At 32.6% G+C, this 27,179-nt stretch overlaps 2 protein-coding genes across 2 annotated transcripts; both read left to right on the forward strand.

Moving 5' to 3' along the window:
* The first annotated feature begins 4,913 nt into the window (after positions 1-4,913).
* Positions 4,914-9,293, forward strand: LOC110728842 (GDSL esterase/lipase At1g29670-like). The gene is made up of 5 exons (XM_021908509.1): positions 4,914-5,291; positions 6,176-6,300; positions 7,458-7,697; positions 7,959-8,196; positions 8,762-9,293. The coding sequence occupies exons 1-5, from the start codon at positions 5,063-5,065 to the stop codon at positions 8,974-8,976; spliced, it is 1,047 nt and encodes a 348-aa protein (XP_021764201.1). The 5' UTR covers positions 4,914-5,062; the 3' UTR covers positions 8,977-9,293.
* Positions 9,294-13,593: 4,300 nt separating this feature from the next.
* LOC110728843 (GDSL esterase/lipase At4g18970-like) lies at positions 13,594-17,730 on the forward strand. Its single transcript, XM_021908510.1, has 5 exons — positions 13,594-14,024; positions 15,177-15,301; positions 16,177-16,416; positions 16,837-17,077; positions 17,175-17,730. Exons 1-5 carry the CDS (start codon positions 13,790-13,792, stop codon positions 17,375-17,377), a joined length of 1,044 nt encoding a protein of 347 aa, XP_021764202.1. The 5' UTR covers positions 13,594-13,789; the 3' UTR covers positions 17,378-17,730.
* Positions 17,731-27,179: the final 9,449 nt, after the last annotated feature.

A 27,179-nucleotide genomic window follows, 5' to 3' on the forward strand; every position in this document is an offset into this window, starting at 1 on the left:
CGAATAATTTTTTATTTTATATTACCACCCAATAAATTAAATTATTGCTCAGATTACCACCCATTTAGCAATTCCGGTGGAATTTCCGTCAGTGGGCCCCACTTTTTTAATTTTTTCCTTTTTTTTCTGGCTTTCTCACTCTCTCTCCCCGATTTCACTCTCCTTCTTCCTTTCTTCTTCCTAACCACCACCCCCACCATTGCTCCATCACAAAATTATCCTCTAATGATGCTGATTAAAAATCGATGGTAATCTTCTAATGATGCTGATTCCTTAACCTTAATGCAATTTGTCCTTCAATTCGATCTTCTGGCAATGAGTTCCCTGCAATTTCTCCCCTGCCATCACTCCCCAATCAACAACAGCAGCACCACCACCGCTGCACCCCAACTACCGCCCACCCAGCCACCATCAAACCGCCACCATCAGCGAACTCCTTCAGCAACCGCATTTGTGCAGCCACCTTTAGCAGCCCACACGCACCCAATTGCAGCAACATCAGCCCGCAACCACCGTACCCCACCTCTTCAACATCGCTTCACCAATCTCACCCAATTCGTCGCCAATTAAACCAATTTCAACCACCAATACAACACCGATTTCACTGCAGCAGCATCAGCCCGCAACCACCGTACCCCACCTCTTCAACATCGCTTCACCAATCTCACCCAATTCGTCGCCAATTAAACCCATTTCAGCCACCAATTGGCTCAATTTCATCCCGACAACACCGATTTCAGCTCCAATTGCAACATTCGACCATCAATTTATGCCCAATTTTGAAACCCAATTTATGCCCACACGCACCACGAGGGCAGTGAAGTTAAAGGCGGTTGTCGGTGGGGTGTGTTGAGGGTGGTGGGGTAGATTGCAGTGGCTAAGAAGTATACAAAAATGGAGGAGAAAGAAAGTGGGGGAGATTGGGGTGAGGGAGCAATGGTGGGGGTGGTGGTTGGGAAGAAGAAAGGAAGAAGGTAGGAAGAAGAAGAGTGAAATCGGGGAGAGAGAGTGAGAAAGCCAGAAAAAAAGGAAAAAATTAAAAAAATGGGGCCCACTGACGAAAATTCCACCGAAATTGCTAAATGGGTGGTAATCTGAGCAATAATTTAATTTATTGGGTGGTAATATAAAATAAAAAATTATTTGGGTGGTTATATCAAAACTGGACTATTTTTTGGGTGGTAATTTACAAAAAATCCTTTGTCAAATGAGCAATTAGTTTTTGCTCATTTGTCAAATGAGCAAAAAAATTTAATGCTCCTTTGTCAAATGAGCAAACTATTTAATGCTCATTTGTCAAATGAGCAAATTATTCTTGCTCATTTTGTTAAATTAATGCTTATTTGTGAGTATTTTTGAATGTTTTAAATACGTTAGTCTACTAGCTCAAGGGTAGAGCATTGTGCAAATGCACAAAAGATGTGAGTTCGAATCCCACATAGGTTCATTTATGTAATGTGGAGACACAAGTTTGTATGAGAGTTTAATTGTTAAATAGTTATAAATCATTTCAAACCATTTTTTTGCTCATATGATTAGTACGAATTTTTTTTTTTTTTATAATTAATTTTGTATAAAGATAACCTATGTAGGAATTGAACGTACATCCTCTATGCATTTTCATAGTGCTCTACCGATTGAGCTAATAGGTTTTATCATATGTTTTAAATCATTATCTATGTTCTAAATTTTATTCTTATACTGTGAGCTTTCTTTATGTTCTAAATTTTGTTCTTATACAGTGAGCTTTCCTAAAGTTAGGAGGCAAGGCAATAAACCTGAAATTCAAAGTGTGGTTTTATACTTTTTAGTTTATACTATATAATGTTGTGACAGTGTAGCCCATAAAGCAGATAAATATTGACAAACATGAACTAGCCAGAAACATTACAATATAAGTAAAGGATACAAATTTAAAAAGTTGAGTGGGTACTAACAGTTTTTCAGTATAGCTCAAATTCCTCAATATTGGAGGGATCGTCCCAGTCAAATGATTGAAACTTAAATCTCTGGGGAAAAAGGCAACAAATTAAGCATGAAAGAGTGATCAGTGGGGAAACTAAATCAAGATTCAAGAGATATGTTTAAGTTTTATTATGCAAGTCGTGTGATCCTAGAATGAACATAAAACACTTGTTAGGACTCCAGGAGCAACGACAGAGTCACTTAAAGGAAGACTTACAATACTGCAAGTGCCTGCATCAAGCCAATAACAGAAGGAATTTCCCCAGACAGTTGATTTCCTTGCAATGACCTATGCATTAATAGAAGAATCATTTGGTTAGAGGTTATTTTAGAAGAAAACGATTTTTAATTAATGAAAAAGTCAAAGATATTGCATCTTCATACAAGGTTGCAACTTGCAAAAACCCTATGTTGAATGGAATCTCCCCAGTAAGCTGATTGTATGATAGGTCCCTACAGAAAAATTAATATAAATTCCTTTCAGCATTATATAGTCACAACATTATATAGTATAAACTAAAAAAGTATAAAATCATGTTTGCTAGTTTTACTCTAAAATCCAATCAAAACCAAAAATTCACACTAGATGATTACTTCCCAGTTCACCTCATTCACAATACAGATATAACAAGAATTCTATATTCTATGTCCTATGTTTCAATTAAATTCCTACATTCCATCTTTCAAGCTATTACTAGCTCCACCAGTTTATAGAAATGAGTTTTTAGAAATAGGGTAATTTGAATACAAAAGGCCAAAACAGTTGTAGTAAGCTAGCTAAGCTTAGTATGAACATTACACTTCAAAGTTTACACAACATACAAATGTTCACTCATTGTTTGCTCATTTGATAAATGAGCAAATAATTGTCGCTCATTTGATAAATGAGCAAATAATTGTTGCTCATTTTATTTTTGTTCGCTCATTTTATTTTCACTATATTACTTTTCATATTTAGTTTGCTCATTTTAATTATGTTTGCTCATTTTACATATCTTCTATTGAATTTATCAAATAATTACAAAATAAAGGGTAAAAGGATTCATAACATCATTTTCCGCATCAAAAGTATCCGAAGTATTACCTATGAACTCATTCAAAAAAAACTCATTGATAATAGAGTACCAAGTCACAAAATTTCTAACAAGCATTTTATCAAACACCTTGTATGCACTATCAAGATATTCAAAACAAACTCAATGATAATAGAGTACCAAGTCACAAGATTTCTAACAAGCATATTATCAAACACCTTGTATGCATCAGGATATTCATAAGTATCATAAAAATGCACCAATAACCCATTTTACACCAAGTTTTAATTGCAACACAATTACAGAATTCATAACAAAAATTAATCAACTAAGTAAAAGGATTTTGTCAACACAAACAAGATAATGATAAACAACAACACTGCGTAAATTCGAAAATACAGACAAAAATTAAGAAAATTATATTCGGAAAAAACTAACATTACTTTTGTTGATTATTTATTTGTATAATCTATGAAACTTGTTGATTCTTAACATTCGAACAAGTTGATTTGAATTTATCAAAATTCGAACAAGTTGATTTGAATTCATCAAAATTCGAACGAGATGAATTGAAATCATCAAAATTACAAAAATCAGAACAAGAAGATTGGGAATTCAATTGAAATTATCAAAATTAAAAATTAAATTAAGAAAAATCTGAAAAGTAATAATTGAAATTATGTAGCAGTGAACAAGAGGAGAGAGAAATTGTCGATCTTCAGTTGTCTCCATTGAAATCCCACCTTCAAGTTTTATAGAGAGAGAAAGAGGAGTATACAAATATACGTAATTGGGGCTAATGTTTTTGTTTATAAAATTACATTATTGTCATTACTAGTTGAACAATCTCAGCAGTTGGATCTTATAGTATCTAATGGCTGTGATGAGTTTTCATATATAATAGTGTTCTCACATAAAGGGTGGTTCTCACAGGATTCCGACCCTATATATATACTCTCTCAATGGTTGGCTTCAATATATAGCTTGTAGTAGCTTACGAAAAATAAAAAATTAAAAAACTTAAATTCAATACTGTACGGTCGCCGGATATAGTACGGTCGCCGGTAGGGGATAAGTTGGGGTTTCGCGGGGCAAGGGGTTGGGAGCTGGGCGTGGGATCTCGCGGGCAGGGGTGAGGGTTTGGACGCTAGTTAGGGTCGGGGTCCTGGCAGCGGTTGGTGGTTGTTGTGACTGGTTGGGATAGGTAGCGTGGGTGGTGCCATGGTGGGTTGGGGGCTGGTTGGGGTGGGGATTGGTGGTGATCGAGGGTTTGGCTTCCTTTTTTTTTTTTTTTTTTTTTAATAATAATACTACTAGCTACTAATAATAAAAATATTACGTATAGGTTTTTTATCTTAGATTTTTTTTAAATGTAGTTAGATTGTGTTGGTTATGTTTTAATTAGAATTTATTTTATTTTTTTCAAATCTCACCAATAATGCTTTGATACGTGGTACAATAACTTGTTATTAACTCATATAACCAGTCATGACTTAATATTGGAATAGTGATCATAAAGTTGAGCTTATTTTTGAATTAATTGAAGTTAAACTTAATATTGGAAGACTTTCTAAAATTCAACTTATTGTTGTTAATTTTTCCTATATTTAATTATTAAATTGAATGGTCAAACTAATTCATAGGCAATTATGTCAAATTTGACTGTGTCGGTTAATTAGTATGTATGGAGAGTGATAGCTAGTGGATTTAATCTATCTATTTACAACTATGAGTGTTTGATTTATTTGATGATATGTTAGGATTAAATATATCTTAAACGGCCTTGATTACCCCAAAGAAAAAGGTCAGTCAACCTCATGATAGTTGTCAACCATCTAACTGTCTAAATTAATGTCAATCAAAATCTTACAGTTCGATGATAGTTGTCCTTTTTTTTACTCTCTAACTTTTTTGTGTGGACATAAAATTGTGGAGAATAATTTACATCTTTTATAAACAAAATCGTAACATGCCTTAATATATCAGAAGTTTATCATATACATGTTGTTATTGCAAGATTGAAATATTTCTCAATATAATACAACAAACATAACCCCAAAAAAATGTGGAGAAGTTTATCCAATTTCATTTTTCTTATGTGCTTAACTTTGGTTAATTGTGAACCAAAAGTGCCATGTTTCTTCATATTTGGAGACTCATACTCAGATGCAGGCAGTAACAATGCGCTATTTTCACTAGCTAAAGCCAATTATCCACCATATGGGATTGATTTTCCGGGAGGAACTCCCACCGGAAGGTTTACCAATGGTCTCAATTGTGTAGATTATATCGGTAAGTTTACAATAGTCTATGTTTGATTATAATAAATATATTATATATGTATATATATATGAAAATAAAATATGCATAATTACAAGGTAATTGAATATACAATATAAAATAATACTTCGTTTGTAATTGATGATGGTATTTTTCATTACGAATAATAACCTTGGTTTTTGGTTAGCTCAATATTATATAATGATAATATTTGTCTTTATCGTACTAGGTTTTCTAACTTGATTAGAATTAGTCCTGTAAACGCTATATATATATATATATATATATATATATATATATATATATATATATATATATATATATATATATATATATATTGATTAATGGTACACATTTTAATTTGAGGAGTTTTCCCGAAATCTAACTATAATCTTATTCAATATGATATCTTAGGCGGGAAGCATCTAACATCTAAACGAAGGAAATTTGTCAAATAAAGCCATTTAAGGTACTCACTTTGACTAGGCCAATTGTAGCCTTTTCAAACAGAGATTGCAAATATAATAACCTAAAAAGTACACTATCTTGTCAATTGTTGACACCCATTCCCATTTTCCGCCAAAATTGTTTATGATTGACGTAAAAATGCAAATTTGTCGTCGTTCTTGGAATTTTTGGGTCATCCAAAGAACCTCTTTCCAAATGAGCAAAGAAAGACAACAAAAACCTTTGTTGCCCGAAAATGCATAATTATAAGGAAAATGGTGAGAGATTTGGGACAATTTCTTCGTGCACAATACTTTTGGTGGATTACTTGGTAAATACTTCGTATTACTTTGTAATCCGTAGTATTCCAATGATTCAAATCATACTTATATTTTGTGACATTCCAATGATTCAAATCATATGTACATTTTGAGATGTTTATTTTACAGCCCAATTCCTGGGATTCGGAGGATTCATAGAACCATATAGAAACAATACGGGTCAAGATGCATTAAAGGGTATAAACTTCGCATCAGGTTCTGCTGGAATTCTCTCACAAACCGCATATCATGTGGTACTGTTTTAACCCCAACTATTTTTTTTTTTAATCTTTCTAAAGTGTTGTAGTTTAGCATTATAAAAAGTAAATAATAATAATAATAATAAAAAAAAAGACATCATTATATCATCATAATCAGATGATCAAGCTGTAACCCATAAGTAGCATTTTCATAATTTTGCAAATTCTTTTTTTTTAAATTAAAAAAAAATCAAGTACTGACCTGTTCTATTCAACTTAATTTCAATTCAGTTTCTAATTTCCTTCTCTCATAAATAATTCATTTCAACATTATTCAGTTCAGTTCAGTCAGTTCAGCCCCAATCAGTTAAGTTGTTTTCAGTAAGTCGGAATAGACCTTAAGAGTTGCAATTACATAATTTTGTGTAATTAGGGTTGTTCGCGGTGCGGTTTGGATCCTAAACCGCACCAAACCGAAAAATTGCGGTTTGCTTTTTTTCCAAACCGCACCAAATCACACTTATAACCAAACTGCACCGCAAAATGCGGTTTGATGCGGTGCGATTTGCGATTAAATGACTTTTCTTAAATATTACTCCGTAAATGTTTTATTTTAAAAAAACTTTTACTTTATTTTGTAATTATAAACCTATACTTTGAATATTAAACTCTTTTTTTTAGACTTCAATTACTTAATAATTAAAGATTACATCATATTTTTAAGTTCTTTAATACTTTTTTTTGATAAAATGGTTTAAAGGTTTGTTGTTTAACCGTGTAAACCGCATCAAAGTGCTGTTTGAGGAGCGGTTTGGTCTAAAAATCTTTGGAAACCGCACCAAACCGCAAAACCACGATTTGGTCATTTTTGAAAATCACACCACATATTTAAAACTGCAAACCGCACTCTAAACAACCCTATGTGTATTCTTAAATAAGAGTAGCTTGTTAGCCTTCAAATTTTTTCACCTTTAAACATGAAAAATTCCTAACAATGTTTCAGAATTAAACTTCAATAATTGGTTTTTTTTTTTTTTTTTTTTTTTTTTTTTTTTTTTTTTTTTTTGTGGACAAGAATTAAACTTCAATATTTTTTTTGTTTTGGACAAGAATTAAACTTCAGTAATGAGAAAGCCTAGGCATATAAATAAAACTTTGCGAATATGAGAAGTATTGAAGGAAACTAAAAATAAATCGTTCACCATTTTCAGGGTGATCGAGTGTGGATGGATCGACAATTAGAAAATTACAAGACGGTAATAACAAAGCTTGAACCGAAGGTTAAGGGACCAATTGGCAATTACTTAAACAAGTGTTTGTACAGTGTTAATATTGGCACCAATGACTACATTAATAACTACTTCTTGCCACTTCTCTATCCTTTTTCCAAATTCTATTCTCCTGATGAATATTCTTCAATGCTCATTGCTCGATATACAGCACAGTTACAGGTTTAGCTTTCTTCTTCTTCTTTTGATTTTTTATTTTTCAATGAAAACAAAGGGTAATATTATATATAACCCTTATGGTTAAGAATAAACATTTAATATATTTCTTAATTTGATACAATTAATTATATTTATGAATGATTGAATGCATGGCAAAATCACACGTAAATTAGTGTAATTAATGTTATATTTAACATTTTTAAAAGAAATATCATATACTAATTTGTGTGTGCCATTTTTGTGTGGGTGATTTATTTTTGATAGGCCCTATATGATTTTGGAGCACGAAAGATAGCAGTTTATGGTCTGGGCCCATTAGGTTGTCTTCCATTTGAAGTCACAAAAAGTTGTGCAACTGAATGTGTATTAGAAAAGAACCAAGCTGTACAACTTTTTAATACCAAGCTTGTATCACTAGTGGATCAATTCAATACAAAGCTTCCTGGGGCCAAATTTATATTCGTTGATACCTTTGCCATCCTAAACTTAACAGCTCTCCCTGGTAAGTTGTCCATTATCATATACTCTCTTTGTTTCTATTTGTTTTACTTTCAACTTAAACTTCTCTATCTTAAAAAAAGTAATATTGAAATAAAAAGAAATAATGAAGGAATGGAGAGCGTAAAAAGTATGTAGCTTAATTAATTATTTAACTTATTTTGCACCTTGTTACAATAAATGGAAGTAAAAAAGAAACAAACTTCCGTCGTTTATATCAAATTAAAGTACAAAATTGGCAAATTAATTACGACTTAATTTTGTTTTAAAATTGATCTTTCGTCATTTGAATTATCTTTTTCCCCTTTACATTGTATGATTAAACTACTAAACTACTATATATATGTAATTCATGTAAATAATTTAATTGAATTTTACTTCGGAGTACTAGTTGAAACTTTTTGTCATACGCCGTAGTAATTTGTACTTATAAAAATGACTTCAATGATTAAGACTAATTTTTAAGTAACATTTGTTGTCCTTGTTCAACACAAATTGTACATTTTTTTTTATGTCATATTCATGAAAAAAAGTTGTTTGATGTAAAAATTAATAAAAATATATTGCAGGTTTGATCATGAATTCAACTTGTTGCGAAATAGTAACCATTAGTAATCTGTGTAAGTCATCCACTCCACCATGCCCAAATAGGAAGTCATATGCATATATGGACGGAATTCATCCAACTGAAGTTGTAAATCAGCAAATTGCAATATCTTCATACACCTCTCAAGATCCCTTATTTGTTCATCCTATCAATATTAGTCAATTGATTACCAGTTAGCACCAAGATTTATTGTCAATTGTTCTTTATTAGAGATAATGTCAAAGTGATATATTGACATTACTCTTGTGATATTCATTATTTTGGTATATACTGTATCTTCCTAGTATAGCTATAAGATCAATCTTGGGTTTCAACCATCAGGTTAAGCTTTTGATTGAGTTGGTCGTTTAACATTCTTATCTTGTTATCTCCAATTTAGCTTGTATTATTTGTACTTGTTCAAAGTATAGTTGATTAAATAATAAATAGATTTGTACCTCTCTTTATGTTCAAAACAATGTTCTTATCAATGGCAATTGTCAATTGATAATTTTGAGTGATATTTGTTTATTTCAATTTATCAAGCATTATCTTATTTATTATTTGACTTAATCAATCCTTACCATATCTTATTGAACATTACTATTAGACCTTATTACATATCAGTACTTAATAAAATATATTACTCTTTATTTTATCTTATCTAAACTTATCAACCCTTAATTATTATAGTATTTTAACCTTGGTGTCTTCAAATTTGACATAATTCCACTTTGTGTTTGGTAGTATGCGTTGTGTGGTTTAGTTAATTAATGGGTTTGGCTATTTGATTAAAAACCACTAAAGTTGAAAGAGAAGCAAATTAATTAGCATGCATGGGTTATGGCCTTATGGGAATCGGCTTCACACTGGTTGGCTGGTAGCATGTGGGTTTATTAAGAATCATACATATGATCAATGAGTCTTTATTTTTATTTAGTTAGGTAAGATCTCATATTCTCATACTATCTGTGAGAATAGAGCCGTGCTCATTCACCATGTGCGTTTATCTTTGTTATCCCAAAAACTAACTAATTTGTTAATATGACTAGTGTAAAGAGTCTAATTGCATGGAGTTGTATCTCAGTCTGAAGCCTAACAATATTTAAGACTATGGCTACAAAAGAGGTAATCACGGGTCGGGTCAGTTGAATGCATAAAACAACCAGTCAAGTTGGGTCGAATCAGTTCGGGGCGAATATATTTGCCCAAAACTTACAAAATTGGACCATATGTCTAAGCTTTTTTGGGTAGGGCCAAAAAAGTCTAAAAATGCTTGTCCAATGCTTTTGGGGGAAAAATATTTTTGATTGGGCCCTACTTTTGGCCAGAGTTTTCTCTACAATGGCCATTAAAAATTGGATTGGGATTGCGTGCAGAGCTTATCATGATCACCTCTAGGCTACACACCCTCTAGTTATTCCAAAGTCTTGTTAATGAACTCGTTTTATGGATATGAGTTTTCCAAGAACGGATAAACCTTTCTTTGCTATATAGCTCTTTTCGAGTGCTTTTTGAATATTTCATGGTAATAATGGATATCCCAAATGTATAACTAAGATTAGTGAAATTTCTCTTTCAAGAAATTACTCTTTCAAAGAAAACAAGTACGAAAATAAGTTATGTCTGCTTAATCTGAACGACCTTTCAGTTCTAGCTAGTCCAACTAGAGAGTACTTACTAATTTGATTATATTTGATTCTTATATTACAAACCCTAAAAGTGCAATGTCACCCATGAGGCCATGATATAACCTCAAAAAAAATAGAACATGGAATTTAGAGGTGTAGTGGACTTCCAAAGCCGTACCTAAAACACAAATAAGCATTGCCAAATCCTAGAGAAATAATAAAATGAATACTTTTCATATATGAGCTATGAGAATTTCAAATATATATACAATGAACAGTTTTTTACATATGTGTTGTAACTATTTTTAAATATTTAAAAAATGAATTAATTTCACATATCTGTTAACTATTTAAAAACAATTACCTCTGTTAAGAACTTAAGATCCACTCGTCGAGTAGAAAGACTATATGAGATGATGACATGTAAAAATAAGCATGTAAACTGGCTTTGTAATAGTGTCTAAAAAAACCCCTCATAAACCTAAGCTATTTGTTTGAGCAATAAGTATTGTTATTAGAATAGTACGATTCTACGATCTCGATCCACCCAATCGATTTGAATCGTACTAAAAATCGTTGTGTGGTAGAATCGCTCATAGAATCGTTAGAATTGGTGGAATCAGAACGATTCTATGATTCTACACCGATTCTAACGATTCTACCCCTGCAAAAATCCTGATATTCCAAAGCCCATAACTTTTGATTGCGAAGTTAAAATTAGGCTTATAATATACCGTTGGAATAGATCTTGAAGTCTACTTTCTAACCCAATTAGTCTTGCATCCATATCTTTTATATCATATGATATGACCAAAAGAGTGCAAAGGTGTCATATTTGAGCCTAATTTTTATTCAATTGTTTATTTATTTTCAATATAAATTGAAGCTAAGGTTATGAAATATTAATTTTAAACTCTTTTAAAATGTTATCCAACCATTTGAATTTCATGGACAAAATCATAGATTCAAGAGTCTTATGAGCTTAACATTGGCCATTTGCTATATAAAAACACTTTCATCACATAAGCTTGTTGTGGTTGTTATATATTAGCTATCTCTTTGAACTAAACTTATTTGACACTTAGTATACCATTATCATTGGATTATTTACTAGGAGAAACAATTTTAGGTGTCAAAAAAATTACTTTGGTCATTATTTAACATGAATTGTCTTGTACTCTTGTGATTGACCTACTAGGTTAAACTGTGTACTAATATCTTATGATTTTATATTGTATATGTGTCCATTTGAACTAGGAGCGTGTGATAGTACTAATAAAACGAGTCAAAGTTTGTATTGTTGATATTATGTTAGCAAAACTATATTTATTATTATACTTATTGCTTGATAGTTATGTTTTAAGTCATTTAATATCATTTCGAAACATAATTTTTTAAATTTGTAGAATCGTACGATTCTACGATTCGATTCTACCTCACTCGCCGATTCAAAGTAGAATTCCGATTCTAATAACTTTGGCAATAAGTGTGGTGTCTCTTGTTGGTGTCTTAGGAATGCAACTACAAAGAATGTAAGATAGTTAATTAATGAAATCCTTTGAAGATCTATTTATATTGGGCCTTGATATATATATGCTGGATTGGACTTGGTAGCTGTTTGGGCCTAAAAAACACCTAGGACATTTGTCTTATTGGTTAGGCCCTTGAAACAGATTTGATTTGGGCTTGGTCATCTTAGGCCCAAAGTGGATGGACCAACTTAAACAAGGTAACGTAATCGAACGGTACAAAATAAAGGAAATACCACTTATCATAATGTATTCATGTGTACTTTAGAGTTTAGATAGAGAGTCTCGAGTTTGGATAAATCAGATAATGTATTAATTTGAGTTTTCATACCATGATTTTTTGTACTGGTTCACACTTAAATCATTCTTTAATTTTTAGTAAGGTTAATAAGCTCTACAAGCATAAGGTATGATACTATCATGGCCTTTAAAGAACATTAGTACATAGATTATTAGTTTTATATATTTATTAGTTTAATTGCTACTTTGTTCTCGATAAGACACTGAAGACAAATGACATAAACATAATCTGATTTAAGTTTATTAATTCAATTGCTACTTTGTTCTCGATAAGACACTGAAGACAAATAACATAAACATAATCTGATTTAAGTTTATTAATTCAATTGTTACTTTGTTCTTGATAATAATGGAGTAGTTTAATGATACTTCAATTTAAGTGAAAAGTAATACCACGTATATTAGTTTGACTTTGACTTGATCCAAGTTAATGAATGTTTAGTGTTCACCTCAATGTGTAAGGGTGTTTTTAGATGTTATTTCTCACGATCCACACAAAAATTGGGATGCACGTCCAGATCTTAAGAAAAGCCCTCATTTCCAATCCCATCACGCAAAAAATTCTACAACAAACTATCCATAATGCAATCATCGTTAGTTGATAATGTTATATCATTTTGATATCATATACCCATGTTAGCAACAGCAAAGCAAATTTGACCCCAGATATTTAAACTCCACATGTTTAAAATTTTTTTAATAAATATTTTAATCTATATGTTACACTCCGACCAACGTGTAAACATATTTTTGTAATACAAAATTCCTATATTTAGTCATGATGGCATAAGACATATAGAATAAAGAATAATTCACATCTTATGAACTGATTCGTACGCGTATTATTGGACAAAACAATAGAATGTTAATTATTATACCATGACCAATGCAAGTTGTCCACTATTATAGTAATAACTTTATCATCCATAACCTATCTTTACATCATTCGACTCCACTCATTATCATCGACGATTGACTCATTTTGTAAGGTTCTTATTTCATGTCTTAAAAGTTACTTGTCAAGTGAAAATGCTTGGAAGTAGAAATCTCTTTACCATTTTTGATGTTCTAGCCCCCTATTTTTAATTGTCTTACCCGCAAATACAAGACTAAAGAAAATGTAGAATATATAGTTTGATCAGAGTCCTCAAGTTGTTGAAAAACAATAAAATTCCCTCACCAAAACAAAATAGAATACTCCAATAATGAATAATTTAAAATCATCGAATCTTTCAAGTATGTATATTAGTGTGAAAAAAACTAATAATTTATTTTCCTTGACTAACAAACTTTCAATTACAATGCAAATTGTCAACTTTACCATCATAGGCCGCGTAAATCAATAATACGACCTATGGGTCCATCAAAGGAACGTAAAAATGTAATGATTGTTAGACTTTTTTATTTTATATTTTTCTTTTTTGTAATTTTATATTAAAGTATCCAACTATAAATAACATAACTTGATCAATAACTATCTTATAATGCAATATCACAAAAGTTCGAAGGTAATTCAATAATTCATTACCAATAACCAAAAATACAAATAGAATGTTGCGAATTCGAGCAATTTTTTTCGTTTTTGTTTTGATTAGCTCTAATTTTGTTAATGGCGATCCGGAGGTGCCATGTTACTTCATCTTTGGAGATTCGCTATCAGATGCTGGCAACAATAATGCCCTAAATACCATGGCTAAAGCTAATTACTCTCCGTATGGTGTCGATTTTCCTGGCCGAGTTCCCACCGGAAGGTTCACTAATGGACGTACCATTGCAGATTTCATCAGTAAGTTTTTCTTAAAAAAAAAATAAAATAAATTATGTTAACCCAAACTTGATTTAAGTTAATTAAGCTTGTTAAAGTAGAATGGAACCTAACACAATATCTACTAAATATGGCAACATATATACATGAAGCATGTAACAATGCTAAAAATAGTCGAAATGATCTGGCTAAACACAATATCTACTATACATATACATATATCCATATATTTATCCTTCTAGTTGTTAAATTAATGTTCATTTAATCATATATTCTTTGTTTGGCTGTCTATAAATTTTACACGTGAAATTAACTAGGATCTTTGGATTTTCTAAATGTAAAATTGAAACAAAAAAAGTAAACTTTTTATGGTATGCCATCTTTTTATGTATGTGTTGGTGATTTATAGTAATGATTCCATTGGTATATTTATCAATAATTTTTGTAAAAAATAAAATAGATAGCTATATTTGAATCTAATTAACTTGCATTTATAAGTGTAAGTATAAAATGATTAGTTGTATCACATCATTTCAAGTACTCGTATAAATTAATTAATTTTGTAAAAGTAAGACTAATATATAAGACTTAATGATGTACAAAAATTTGATGCAGATATTGAGAATGATACCACTCCTAGAGAAGTTGGGAGTCGAGATATTAACCAACTAAAATTTTTTATAGTCACTTGACACTCACGTGTGGGGTCAATGTCGCAGAAAAAAGTCAATGGCCGAATTCCGGCCTTAATGTCTCCCAAACAACTAAATAGACTTATAAGGTCCTTCTCGCCACTTTAAATTTATAAGATCCTTCCAAACAAATAAGTGAACATATATGTCCCTTCCAAACAAATTTTCCTTAATTTTAAGTATCAGATAGTGTTTTTGATCAAAGTCTTCATCAAAGACTTTGACTGATACTTAAAACCAATATAAAATGGAATATTCATGGTTCATACCGTCACACTTTACTTGCATAGAAGAGGACGGAGAAACAACTATGATTATAATATCTATTAATGTATTGTCAAATTTTACTTTTCAATTCAAATAATTAATTTAATTCTCTATACTAATTATACATCATAATATCATATGGTGCTTAGTTCGGGAAAAAAAAAAAACCCCAAATAGTTACGGAGTATTAATTTTTTTATCGGTGATATCACAGCTCAATTCTTGGGATTTGAAGAGTTTATACAGCCATATAGTGCTCAAATTGGTCAAGATGCATTGAGAGGCGTCAATTACGCATCTGGTGCTTCAGGAATTCTCCCAGAAACTGGATCAAATTTGGTACTATTATAACTTCTATATCTTGCATATTTTTATGTTTGTAAAAAACTAATTACCCCAATCCCTTTTCATTACTTCGTATTGTTAAATTAATATGATATTATTTTAGAAAAAAAACATATGTTATCATGACTAGTAATTTTTGGTGATTTTTACTTGTATGTCAAGTTGTCAACATTTCTATGAATAAATAAAGGAAACAAATTGCATGAAGTATGGAAATTTAAGATGACACCTTCATCTTGTCAAAAAAAAAAAAAAAAAAAAGACACCTTCAAAACCATATCTGAACTTCGTTCCTAAATTTTGCCATTCACTAATCACCTGATCAAACATACTTTATATAAATAAAATATCATCAAGTACTTGTTAGATTCCTTTAAATGTGGATTGATTTTCTAGTTTGTAAAAAAAATAAATATAAAATAATAATGAATAAGAATTTAAGTTAATTTTTGTGAAAAACTATCTTATTAAAAAAATGTTGTAAGAAACTTCCTTATAAAACAATTATTGTTGTAAAAAGCTACATTTTGCCGAATTATTGCATTGAATAGGAGACGTTGAATGACCCATTTTCAATCATTTTTTCTCCTTTGTCCACCCAATTTCTACATAGCCCCCTTATAACCCCTAATTCCCCTTCTCTTTCATTGTTAATTAAGCACATGGTAGCAACTTACAACATTTAGTTTTTATAAGGTAGTTTCTTACAATAATTTTTTTATAAGGTAGTTTTTCAAAAAAAAAAAAGAAACGCAAATGGAAGGGTTTGAGGGAACTAATTAACTTTAATTCCATAACAAAAACAAAATTTTCTATAAAAGGGTATGATTATTTTGCTTACCATTCGTATTGGTTTCCTCCATTTTCAGGGTGAACGAATTTGGTTGGATCAGCAATTACAGAATTACAACGTCACAATCTCACAGCTTCAATCGATGGTTAAGGGACCAGTTGCTAACTACTTAAACAAGTGTTTGTACACTGTTAATATTGGTAGCAATGACTACATTAATAACTACTTCCTCCCACAACAATTTCCTAGTAGCAAACTCTTCACCAAGGACGAATATGCAACACTACTCATATCTCGATATCAAGCTCGATTACTGGTATGTGTTTGTTTGTTTGTTTGTTTACGATACTAGATGCATGTCAGTTAACAAAGACAAAATTGAAATATTGGTCTCAACATCACTAGATATAGCATAGTAGTATTGGGTGTAGCGTGTGTCCAAACATGCACCTTTAGGATTATATCAACTTTGTATTGGGTGTAGCGTGTGTCCAAACATGCATCTTTAGGATTAAATCAACTTTGTATTGGGTGTAACGTGTGTCCAAACATGCACCTTTAGGATTAAATCGCATTTGCATTATCTATAGTCACTCGTTACTATTATCATTATGTACGCATATGTGTGATTGTTAATTAGCAAAACACTTCCAAAATCTATGTTAACTAACACTACCCGATATATATTTTATTTTGTTTTTATTACATAACTAATTTAATGCTTTTTGTGATGTAGGCACTATATGATTCTGGTGCAAGGAAGATAGCGGTTTTTGGATTAGCTCGAATAGGTTGCACTCCAGCTGAAAAGGCTAGATTCAATTCAACAAATTGTGTTGATGAAATCAACAAAGCAGTGGAACTTTTCAATACAAAGCTTGTTTCAGTAGTCGATGATTTTAATTCAAAGCTCCCTGAGGCCAAATTTACCTTCATTAATCTCTTTGCCATGCAATCTTCGACTTCGTTCCCTTTTGGTACGTGGGTCGATAGTTGTTACATTATTAGTTTAAATTAATTATAAAATTTCGTTTTGGAGAGTACGTGATCCAAACTTTGAATTTTGCGTTGCAGGGTTTATAATGGATTCATATTGTTGCAAATTAAGAAGTGATTTCATGTGTGAGCCGCTTTCTCCACCTTGTCGTAGTAGGCTCCTTCACGGATACATGGATGGATTTCATCCATCTGAATTTGTGAATCAAGTAGCAGCAACAATTGCATACAACGACCCGTTCTTGTTTGTCCATCCGATGAGCATTAGGCAATTAATTTGAAGTTAGCCTGATTTTATACACAATACTAAAAGCATACCTCGGCCGGACGGCCGAAATACAACATACAACATAGGATGGATACTTACACGAAGTATGTATCTATATATAATTTGGGTTGGTTAAGATGAATGTTCCAAATGTACTCGATCGACCCTTTATGGGTTCACCAAACTAGTTTTCAGTAGGCCAAGGTCTTTGAAAGTAGAAGAAACAAAGGGTGTGTAAATTTTAGATGCATTTTGTAGTTTTTATATTTACATACATTCTTAATTTGTCAGTTTCAATTAAAATTATTTGTATTGCATTTAAATAAGAGTATTGCCTTAAGACAGTGGCGGAGCCAGAAATTTTAAATTGATGGGACAAATAAACATCACATAATTTTGACAAAAATCTATACTTTTACACACGAATAGCTAAATAGTTAATGTATTACAACTCAAAAAGTCCAAAATACGGAATACTTCGTTAAAGTTGTATGTAGGGACCATATACAACACTTGTATGTGTAGCCTTTACCACCACCTATCGTATACCAATTCTTCCTCTAGAGATATTTGCCTATGGGTTCGGAAAATTTATAGAATTCGAACATTAAGTTAATATAGATAATAAATGCAATTGTCATAATTACAACCATAATTTTGGGTTCTGTACTTCTATTTATGCAAAATTATAGTAATAACAATTACTTAAATAAATATACGAAGTGATTGTTTAGAAAATAAATGAAGGAATACTATGTTATATATTTAAATTTTAAAAATTAAAAAAAGAAAAAGACTATAGCAAGGTTTGAACACTGGATCCCTTGAATAGAAACTCAAGGCCCTCACCACCACACCATCTTATTTGGTAAGGTGTGATACTACACTTAATTATGATTTTAACTGTTTTTTCTTTTTTTTTTGAAGTGGGGGGACAGCTGTCCCTCCTTGTACCCTGCTGGCTCCGCCAATACCTTAAGAGAACTAGTTTTGTGCCCCGTGCGTTGCCTGAGTTATTTGTTAAATTATAAGATAAATTTTTAATCTATATGTCAAATTTTAAAATATATCATTGATAAAATATCTTTAATGAAAAAAATAAAGAAAAATTACATAATGATAAAATACACATTATTACGAATCTAACAAAAATGCACTTGATATATTTTTTCATTATAGATTACCGTACACTTATGGTCAAAGTTTGGTTAAATCAGACCAGATCAAGTTAGATCAGATCGTTCAGATTAGATCTGACCAGACTGGATTAGATAAGTGCTGATAAGCAAAAATAAGGTGAATAAACAAGCCCTTACTTAGGAATTGATGTATTTTTGTGACGATTTAAACTATGTAGTAGGCACATAATGATTAATAATAATATTGATGAAAATGTTCGATTAAACACCTTAAAAAATTAGTAAAGTAAGTATATAAAATATTAAAAGTTTCCAAAAATTAGCAGAAAATAAAATAAATAAAAAAAAGAAGTTCTAAGCTAGTTGGGTTGACCCGAACTCAAAACTTTGGCTAAGGGTTGAACATATCCTGATCCATAACTTGAAGTGACCTGATCCGAAATGACTCGTGGCCCGACCTAATTGACAAGTCTACATACAATACTAAAATCATATTAAATTGTGAATTATATTATTTTAATCGATTAGAATATATTATAAAAGGATGTTGTACGTTTTGAACTACTTCCTTCGCTCCAAATAATATTATGATATAAAAAATACTTTTATATGATAATTAGTATGAGGTATAATCTAATTTTTTCTTTTTAAAAAAAATAAATTATATTTTCATTTGTATGTATGAAATATTTGTATTTTATCGAAAAAGAACTCTAAATTAACAATTTTATCCTAAATATTTATCCAAATTTGATTGAAAATAAAATTCTAAACCTAAATTTTTAATTCTACAAAGTCTATCTAAATCTATCCAACGTGGCGTGACACTTGGAAAAAAATTAAAATGCCAAGGGTCGTTGTCTCGTAGCATGCCTTAGTAAAATTAGTTATATGATATAATATGATTTGACCCCGCAGCACACCAAATGCCAAAAAATAAAATAAAATAAAATAAAATAAAATAAAATTTGCATACCTTATGGCTTATGAGACCGTTACCAAAAAATAGTTTAATTTGGTCAGCGCCACATAGTTATTAAATTTTTTATTTAAATACGATTTAATGATTCATGTATGTTCAAATGATTCGACTTACGATTATACTCGATTTTACATATTTCTCTTAATTAGCAAAAAATCTTACAAGTTTAAACATGCTTACAAAGTTTATTTATAAGTATATAGTGTCAATTATTGGTTTCTTAGTGAATAGACATCTGGTTTCTAAAAAATAAAATAAAATAATAAAAAACCAAAAGGCTTAAACTTATAATTTGAATAAATTCAATGAAATTTGAATATGACATCTACGATTTGATCTTATGTTCCATTAGTGTCTCTTCCGATTCAAAATAGAATCTCGACTTTAATACCTTTGCTGTGATGTACACCTTATACTCTTGTAGTCTTGTAGTGTAAAAAATATTGTATTTAAAATTAGAGGTGTAAAAAACAAATTAAACCCGATTTGAATAAAATTGACTCGAGATAAACTAGCTAAATTAGAATTTCGACTTATATAAATACAATAATTTATCATGACTCAAATTTAAAATAGATTTGATTAGAACCGACCTCACCAAACCCACCCAAATTGATACCTTTATTTGAAATAATACATTGACTTTACACACTTCTATCACTAAGATGTTTTCGGTGCCACATAATCCCTACACTTCACAAACTTTTTTTTTGGTGATTCACATAGATTGCTACATTGCACATTTTAGGCTAGGTTTAGTTTACATAATCTGATCTGATCCAATTTTTTCAGATTTGATATATGACCTAATTTGATTTTAAAATTTAATCACACTTTGACCCAGTTGTACACAATTTTTTAAGATAAAAAATTATTAAGAATACATAAATTTGTAAGATAAAAATTATCAAATGAGGTGTCATTAGATTTGTAGTAATATATACTTTCAAAATACGAAATTATCATAATATATCTGATATTTTCAAAAACATTTTTTTAAAAAGGAATTTTTGTAAATAACCACCCCAAAATGTGCCCTATATTGAACTAACCACCCGTTTTTTCGAAATTAAAAAATACCACCCATTAATGTCAAAATCAGTAGATTTCACCACCCTTCTCCAATTCCGGTTAGTTTTCCGACTTAGGGTACACATGTCACCACGTAATTGCTCAAAAATAAGAAAGATAAAAACAAAATAAATTTTAAAAAAAAAAATGGGAATTCCCTTAACCCCAACCCCTGGCAGCTCCCCCATCTCCTGCCACCCCACACACATCAACCACCTGCCGGACCACCATCACCCCAACCAGCCACTATTCCTGCCGGCGAACCTCACCAAGCCCCAATCCTTGCTTACGAAACCCCACCTAGTCCCCACGTTGTCGCTTCCTCTGCTCATTCCAAGGTTGCACTCTTTAATTTTTCTTTTAATAATTTTCTGTTTTTTAGGGTTTTGATTTGTTGATTTGATAAGATTGTTGAATTAATTCAACCAACAATGGATTTGAAGCATGTAAAAAACTTCTGAAATTTTCAAGTGAGTTTGTAATTGATTGAAGAAGAGAGAGAAAGAGGAAGAGGAGAAGATTCAGAGAGTTGTTGATTTCTCTACAGATATGGGTTGACAGTGGTGACGATGGATAGAAGAGGCGGGTTGTGGTGGTTGTGATTTGTGAAGTGGAGGAGATTGTTAGAACTGGGACGGGGACGGGGACGGGGAAGGTAAGGGGTGCCATAAACAAAAATAGGGAAGGGGAGGGGTTGCCGGAGGTGGCAGAGCTGCTGCCTATCGGAGGTGGCAGTGGTGGGTTTGGTTTTTTTTTTTTTTTTTTTTTTTTTTTTTTTTTTTTATAATGTAATTTTGATTTTATATTTTGTGGGTCCCTAAGTTGGAAAACTGGCCGGAATTGGAGAAGGGTGGTGAAATCTACTGGTTTTGACATTAATAGGTGATATTTTTTAATTTCGAAAAAAATGGGTGGTTAGTTCAATACAGGGTACATTTTAGGGTGGGTATCTACAAAAAAATCCCTTAAAAAGTTAAGTGTTTTTGGTTAGAGAGCTATAAGGGCGAGTGATGATCTGAGAATCGATCCCATGATCCCTTGTAGGCAACTCTCCTCACCCGGAACTCAGTCGAGACCGTGAAATCGGGAGAAAATCTCTAACCAACTAAGCTATATCCTTTACTATCTTAAAATAAGTTGATATACACCTAGATAAATTGAAACGCACATAGCCTTAAACATATAACCTACATTATTTTCCTTCTTTTATCCTTTGTAAAGTAATGTTATCATCTTTTTGTTAATTATCTATTAATTCCTTTTTTTGTTACACAAGTAATATCAATATATTATTCCTACTTTACTTCTATACTCGGTATCTTTTTTCACACCAACCTTTTTATTATATTGGCTATAAAACCCTTTAATTCACTGTTAAAGGACCAACCTACAAAATTTGTTTATTTACTCTATCACTCATATTAGAACAACATTTATGTTAAATTAATAATTGTAAATCAACCACTGCTTATCATATAAAACTTTGTACAACTAGAAGTGTTCAGCTAATTGAGGACAAATAAAGTACTTCTTCCACCACTTTTGCCTCAGATTATTTGATTTCTTTTAGTCTTTCTTAGTTAAACATTATGTTAATTTACCCTACTATTTTATACTTTCTCTGATTTTTTAGTTAACACGTTTTTATCACATTTGTCAATATACAACTGATTTTAAACGATATGCAAGTATATTACAATTATAAGAAAGTATTCACCATTTCAATCTAACTCTTAATAACTTGAATTTTTGGCAAATGTAATCTTCAAGGGACATAACGAACAAAATCTCAAATGATTTGATTCAACGGTCTTGTCACTGTCGTAGTTGCATCAACGTATGCTATCCCCTAATCTTTGCATCAGAAAATAATATTGTAGAATGGTGATGAATACGAGGTACTTTGTGTTGATGTAGAGGCTTTTATGATTGATACTAACTAAGATTTTCCCAGGGTTCTTATGAGGTCAACACCAAAGATATACGAGATTGTGCTCAAACTTGACTCTTAGTCGGTTCCTAAACTGAAGGTAGTGTCAAGTGCAATAGCTAAAATAGAAGAGGCTGATGCAGATGAACACAGGCACAACTCACCTGCAGAGTCCAACTCTGGGTTTGGAGTACTAAAGATTGGATATATTTAGTATCTTTTTTGTGTACAGTTGTAACTTAAACAAGTTTTCATGGATAATTACACAAAAAGAAAATTCAGATCTTGTACTTTATTAGCTCTTTAAAATTTTTATGCAAGTTGTTTTGCATAAAAATACCCAAGCTCACGTGGCCCAATAAGATAGTGACACGTGTCACCTTAAGAGAGGTTCAAAATGAACCTCTCCTTGGCTGACACGTGGCATTCCCAATCATTGGGAAAAAAATGGTCTTCAAGGCCCAAATTCTTAGGCAGCCCATCAGTCCTAGGTTTCCGTAACCTAGGACGGGCACGAAACCCAAGACCCTATAAAAGAGAGATGTTTTCACCTAGGAAAGGGAACACATGGAATTAAAGAAAGAAACACTCAGAAACGGAGGCAGACAATGATTGCTAGATAATTAATTCTCACCACAGAGAATCCACCTGATCTCGGAACCCGAGAGGATCCTACCTTACTTTCTGCACTTTTTACTTACTCCATACAAGTTCTAACTTGATCGTCGGAGGCGGAACTCCACCCACCCAGAGTCTCCGTTGTTTTGCAAGTACAGACATCCGAAATCCAGTCTTGGTGTTGTAACTCTCCCGAGGGACATAGAAAACCCCAAAATATTTTGGCGCCGTCTGTGGGGAGAGTACTTCTAAGATGGCTTTACATCAGTCTATACCGCCTCCTAATGAGAACCAGCCTATGGCAAGACCTGAGGTATATTCGGAACAAGACAGTGGTTACGACTTTGACGTCGAAACCTATATGGCCGCGGATGGGTCACTCAGAACCAGACGCACCTATCCCATGGAAATAAGGGAACGAGGCGAGGATCAAGTCGGTCTAAGTGAGCCAATCGAACAACCGTCTGGACAAAACCAGGCGGCAGAAGACACAACCCCTGTTACTCGGGACGAACTCATGAAATTCATGACAAATTTCAAAGGGGAGATTGCTGATTTGATCAACAAGAAGACGACTGGCTCCAGTAGGGGTCAGTCGACCAAGAAACCCTCTCACTCCTAGAAGAAAAAACCAGTCAAGGACTGAGTTCCCACTCCGCATCCTAAATCAAAGGAGGGTAACTGACCCTTGATTGATCTTTCAAGAATCCGATTTCCTGACACAGGGAAAAGGAAGGCCATCCGACATGTCCAGCCGGATGGCTCAAAGAAGACGTACTCTGATGCCCGGTTTTTAATTGAGCAGAAGAGAAATCAGCAACTGTCAGACTCGGCTTCAACGTCGACTTACCTAGACAGCTTTCATAATACCTTAATGAGGTATTATTCCCACTCTAACCGAGAGAGTCAGTCAGGCGGCCTGTCCGTCCACACTGGCCCTCAGATAATCCATTCGGCCCCGTATGTGCCTTAGCAGCCATACATGCCGTATGGACAACCCTACATGCAGCCGACCTTCTTTAGGGGTCAAGCGGCGCAAAAGGTCCAACCTTTAGACTGGCAGCTTCGTATGCTAAAACTTGGGGAACAACCTTCTGCGCTCTCCAAGGAGATAATCGAGGCGGCACAGTCGGCCAAGGTTAAAAATGTAATGGTGGGTGCTTATGATGGTACCACCAACCCGGAAGATCACCTAATGGCCTATACCAACCTCATGTATTTGCAGGGGTTGGATGATGCCACCTGGTGTCGATGCTTCCCGGTCACATTGAAGGGCGTAGCCCAACAATGGTTTGAAAACCTGCCAGCCGGATGCATCAATAGCTTCAAGACGCTTGCGTACTTGTTTGCTTCAAACTTCTCTATGAATATCCTTGCTAAGAAAACAAGTCTTGACTTGGGTGCAATACCACAGGGAGACAGGGAAGGGCTACGGTCATATGTCAGGCGGTTTAATCTGGTGAGAATCCAAATACAAGGATTGTCTGACGAAGTGGCTTATACAGACTTTTTCAAGGGTCTGAAAGACGGGTCGACCTTTAAGTTCGACCTCGTCAAAAAGAGGGTTGCTACCCTCCAAGAAGCTCTGATGGAGGCGGAAGCCTATATACAAGTGACCGAACTCTGTTCCATCAGTAAGAAGTCGGACTCCAAGAAGTCTGACAAAAAAGAGAGTCGGCAAGCTCAGCCAGCTATGAAAACTAAAGAGAGCAAAAAGAAAAAAGTGATGTGGGTGGCTGATTGTTCTGAACATCTGTCTCAGAAGAAGAAGAAAGAGATTAAACCATACGTCTGAAAGTACGAGTTTAACAAGAACATTCTTCTTCATCGTGAACCTCTATTGTCTGGTCTTGAACAACCACAAAAGGTTGTTTTGACTCATAAGTGGGTTCTGAAATTAGATAGGGATAAGATTCTTATTGCCTTGTTGAGCTTCATCTTGAGTATCAGCCAACTTGTTTGGATCAACCATATAAGGTTGATTTGGTTCAAGCGATGGCTACAAAGCTGGAGTTAACAGATTATTAGCTAGCTTAGTAGGTAGGGCATCTGTGCTAACTTTAGCATCGCTAGACTGAGTAGGCTTGTTTGCGAGACTGGAGGTATGATCTGAAAGCTGATTTGAACAAAGAGATGAAGTAGAACTTGGTGGTGGAGCAAGATTTTCAAGGTTAGATTAGCTAGGGCCTAATTGATCAGCCACATTATCCTTAGTACTCAGGCACACAAAACTACAACCAGATTGTAAATCATTCCCTACTGACTGGTTATGTGAAGCAAAATCAACACTTGACTTTTACTAGAGTCAATATTTCCCTATCTCTTCTTCGTATCTGGCTTATGATATATTGGAGAAGAGGGTACATGATCACGAGGGCGTGACTTCTTTAATGACAACAAGCTTGAAGTAGCAGTTTTCTCTAAGAGGTCTGGATGATTTGTTATATCCATTAATTCTTGTTCATCACTTTCAATCGAAACAGGGTTGGAAGGCATGGTCTTCTCTAGAGACTTCCGTTTCCTTTCAATGTTAAGAGCCAAACCTGATATGAAGGAAGTTAAAGTGAGTAACAAGATGCAAGAAGCTTGGACAAGTTAGAGCTAATGCACTAGCTTACTAGTAAGAGGGATATAAGTAGTTTCTAGCTCTGATTCTGTCTTGAATGCAGAATATTCTCTTGTGCTAAGACTTGACATGGGGATGTTCCTATGCCTGTTACTCCTTGATTAGTATGGAACTCGGGTTTGAAAGAAAAATCATCTTTCTCAATCCAACTCTATCAATATGAGAATAGATAATACTTCTAAGAGAGTCATCTATGGCAATGTGCAGATAGTTAAAGTGTGTTGCTATCTTAGATGAGCAATCAATCTAATGATGAGAAGTCTTCCCTTCATGTTGATTAAAGAAACAATGGTTTTCTTCTTACTTGAAAAGTAAGTTGTGAGTGAAAATGAAGAATTAATTGGATAGAATATTGAGAAGGGACCATATATACCCTTATAGTTGCCCACACTCACAACAAATTGTGCCTTGGCATCTTCAACAGCAGGATGTTGAAGTGGTCCATGATACCACCACTTGAGATAACTCAAGGAAACCACATTGCTTGACTTCTTGGGTTGCAAAGTGGTTGAAGGATATGCACTGGAATCACTTTTCCAGACATCCTCTTCATGAAACTTTGGCCTAGTGTCCTAAGACATGTTACATGTGGTAAACAAAGGAACAACAAGAGATTAGCATAAACCAAATTGTCTAGCTACCTTTTAAGGATTATAAGCCTCAAAATCAAAGTGTTCTGGTTCTCCTGCAGGCATTGTTATTAAAATCCCGATTTAAATTTTAGAATCTTACAATTTTACGATTCATGTATGTCATACGATTCAATTTATGATTCTACCTAATTTTACATATTTTTCTAAACTAGCGAAATCCTTACAAGTTTAAAACATGTTTATGTATATGAAAATATATATGTATATATATATATATATATATATATATATATATATATATATATATATGTATATAAATGTTTATGTATATGGAAATATATATGTATATGTATATATATATATGTATATGTATATGTATGTGTATGTATATATATATATGTATATATATACATATATGTATGTATATATACATATATGTATATACATATATATATAACATATATATATATGTATATACATATATGTATATATATATACATATATGTATATATATATATATATACACACACACACACACAAGTATTGGTTGCTTAATGGGTAAATAACTATTATATATATCAATAATTAGGTTTCAAACTCGTAATTTCAATATATTTAATTAAATTTAGATTTAACGTCTTAATTATGCATGTCATTAGAATCTTACGATTCGATTCTGATGGCCCCTTCCTATTCAAAGTAGAATTCCGATTTTAATAACTTTGCCTGCAGGCAAATCTCTAGAAGCTATAATAGAAACCAAAATGGGGAGTCCTTTTCAAAGGTCTTCATCATACCCATTTTCTTAAGCCAGTCTGGAGTTGCATCAAAGACCCAAAGATTGTTAGGATCTGGA

The sequence above is a fragment of the Chenopodium quinoa genome, unplaced genomic scaffold (assembly GCF_001683475.1).
Source record: "Chenopodium quinoa cultivar QQ74 unplaced genomic scaffold, ASM168347v1, whole genome shotgun sequence".
NCBI lineage: Eukaryota > Viridiplantae > Streptophyta > Magnoliopsida > Caryophyllales > Amaranthaceae > Chenopodium > Chenopodium quinoa.

Bases quoted from the DNA above. Each gene is read 5' to 3' on its own strand.
- LOC110728842 (XM_021908509.1), top strand. From the start codon at position 5,063: ATGTGGAGAAGTTTATCCAATTTCATTTTTCTTATGTGCTTAACTTTG. The intron at 7,698-7,958 runs GTTTAGCTTTCT...TATTTTTGATAG, and splicing joins GATATACAGCACAGTTACAG to GCCCTATATGATTTTGGAGC. The intron at 8,197-8,761 runs GTAAGTTGTCCA...AATATATTGCAG, and splicing joins AAACTTAACAGCTCTCCCTG to GTTTGATCATGAATTCAACT.
- LOC110728843 (XM_021908510.1), top strand. From the start codon at position 13,790: ATGTTGCGAATTCGAGCAATTTTTTTCGTTTTTGTTTTGATTAGCTCT. The intron at 14,025-15,176 runs GTAAGTTTTTCT...GTGATATCACAG, and splicing joins TACCATTGCAGATTTCATCA to CTCAATTCTTGGGATTTGAA. The intron at 15,302-16,176 runs GTACTATTATAA...CTCCATTTTCAG, and splicing joins CAGAAACTGGATCAAATTTG to GGTGAACGAATTTGGTTGGA.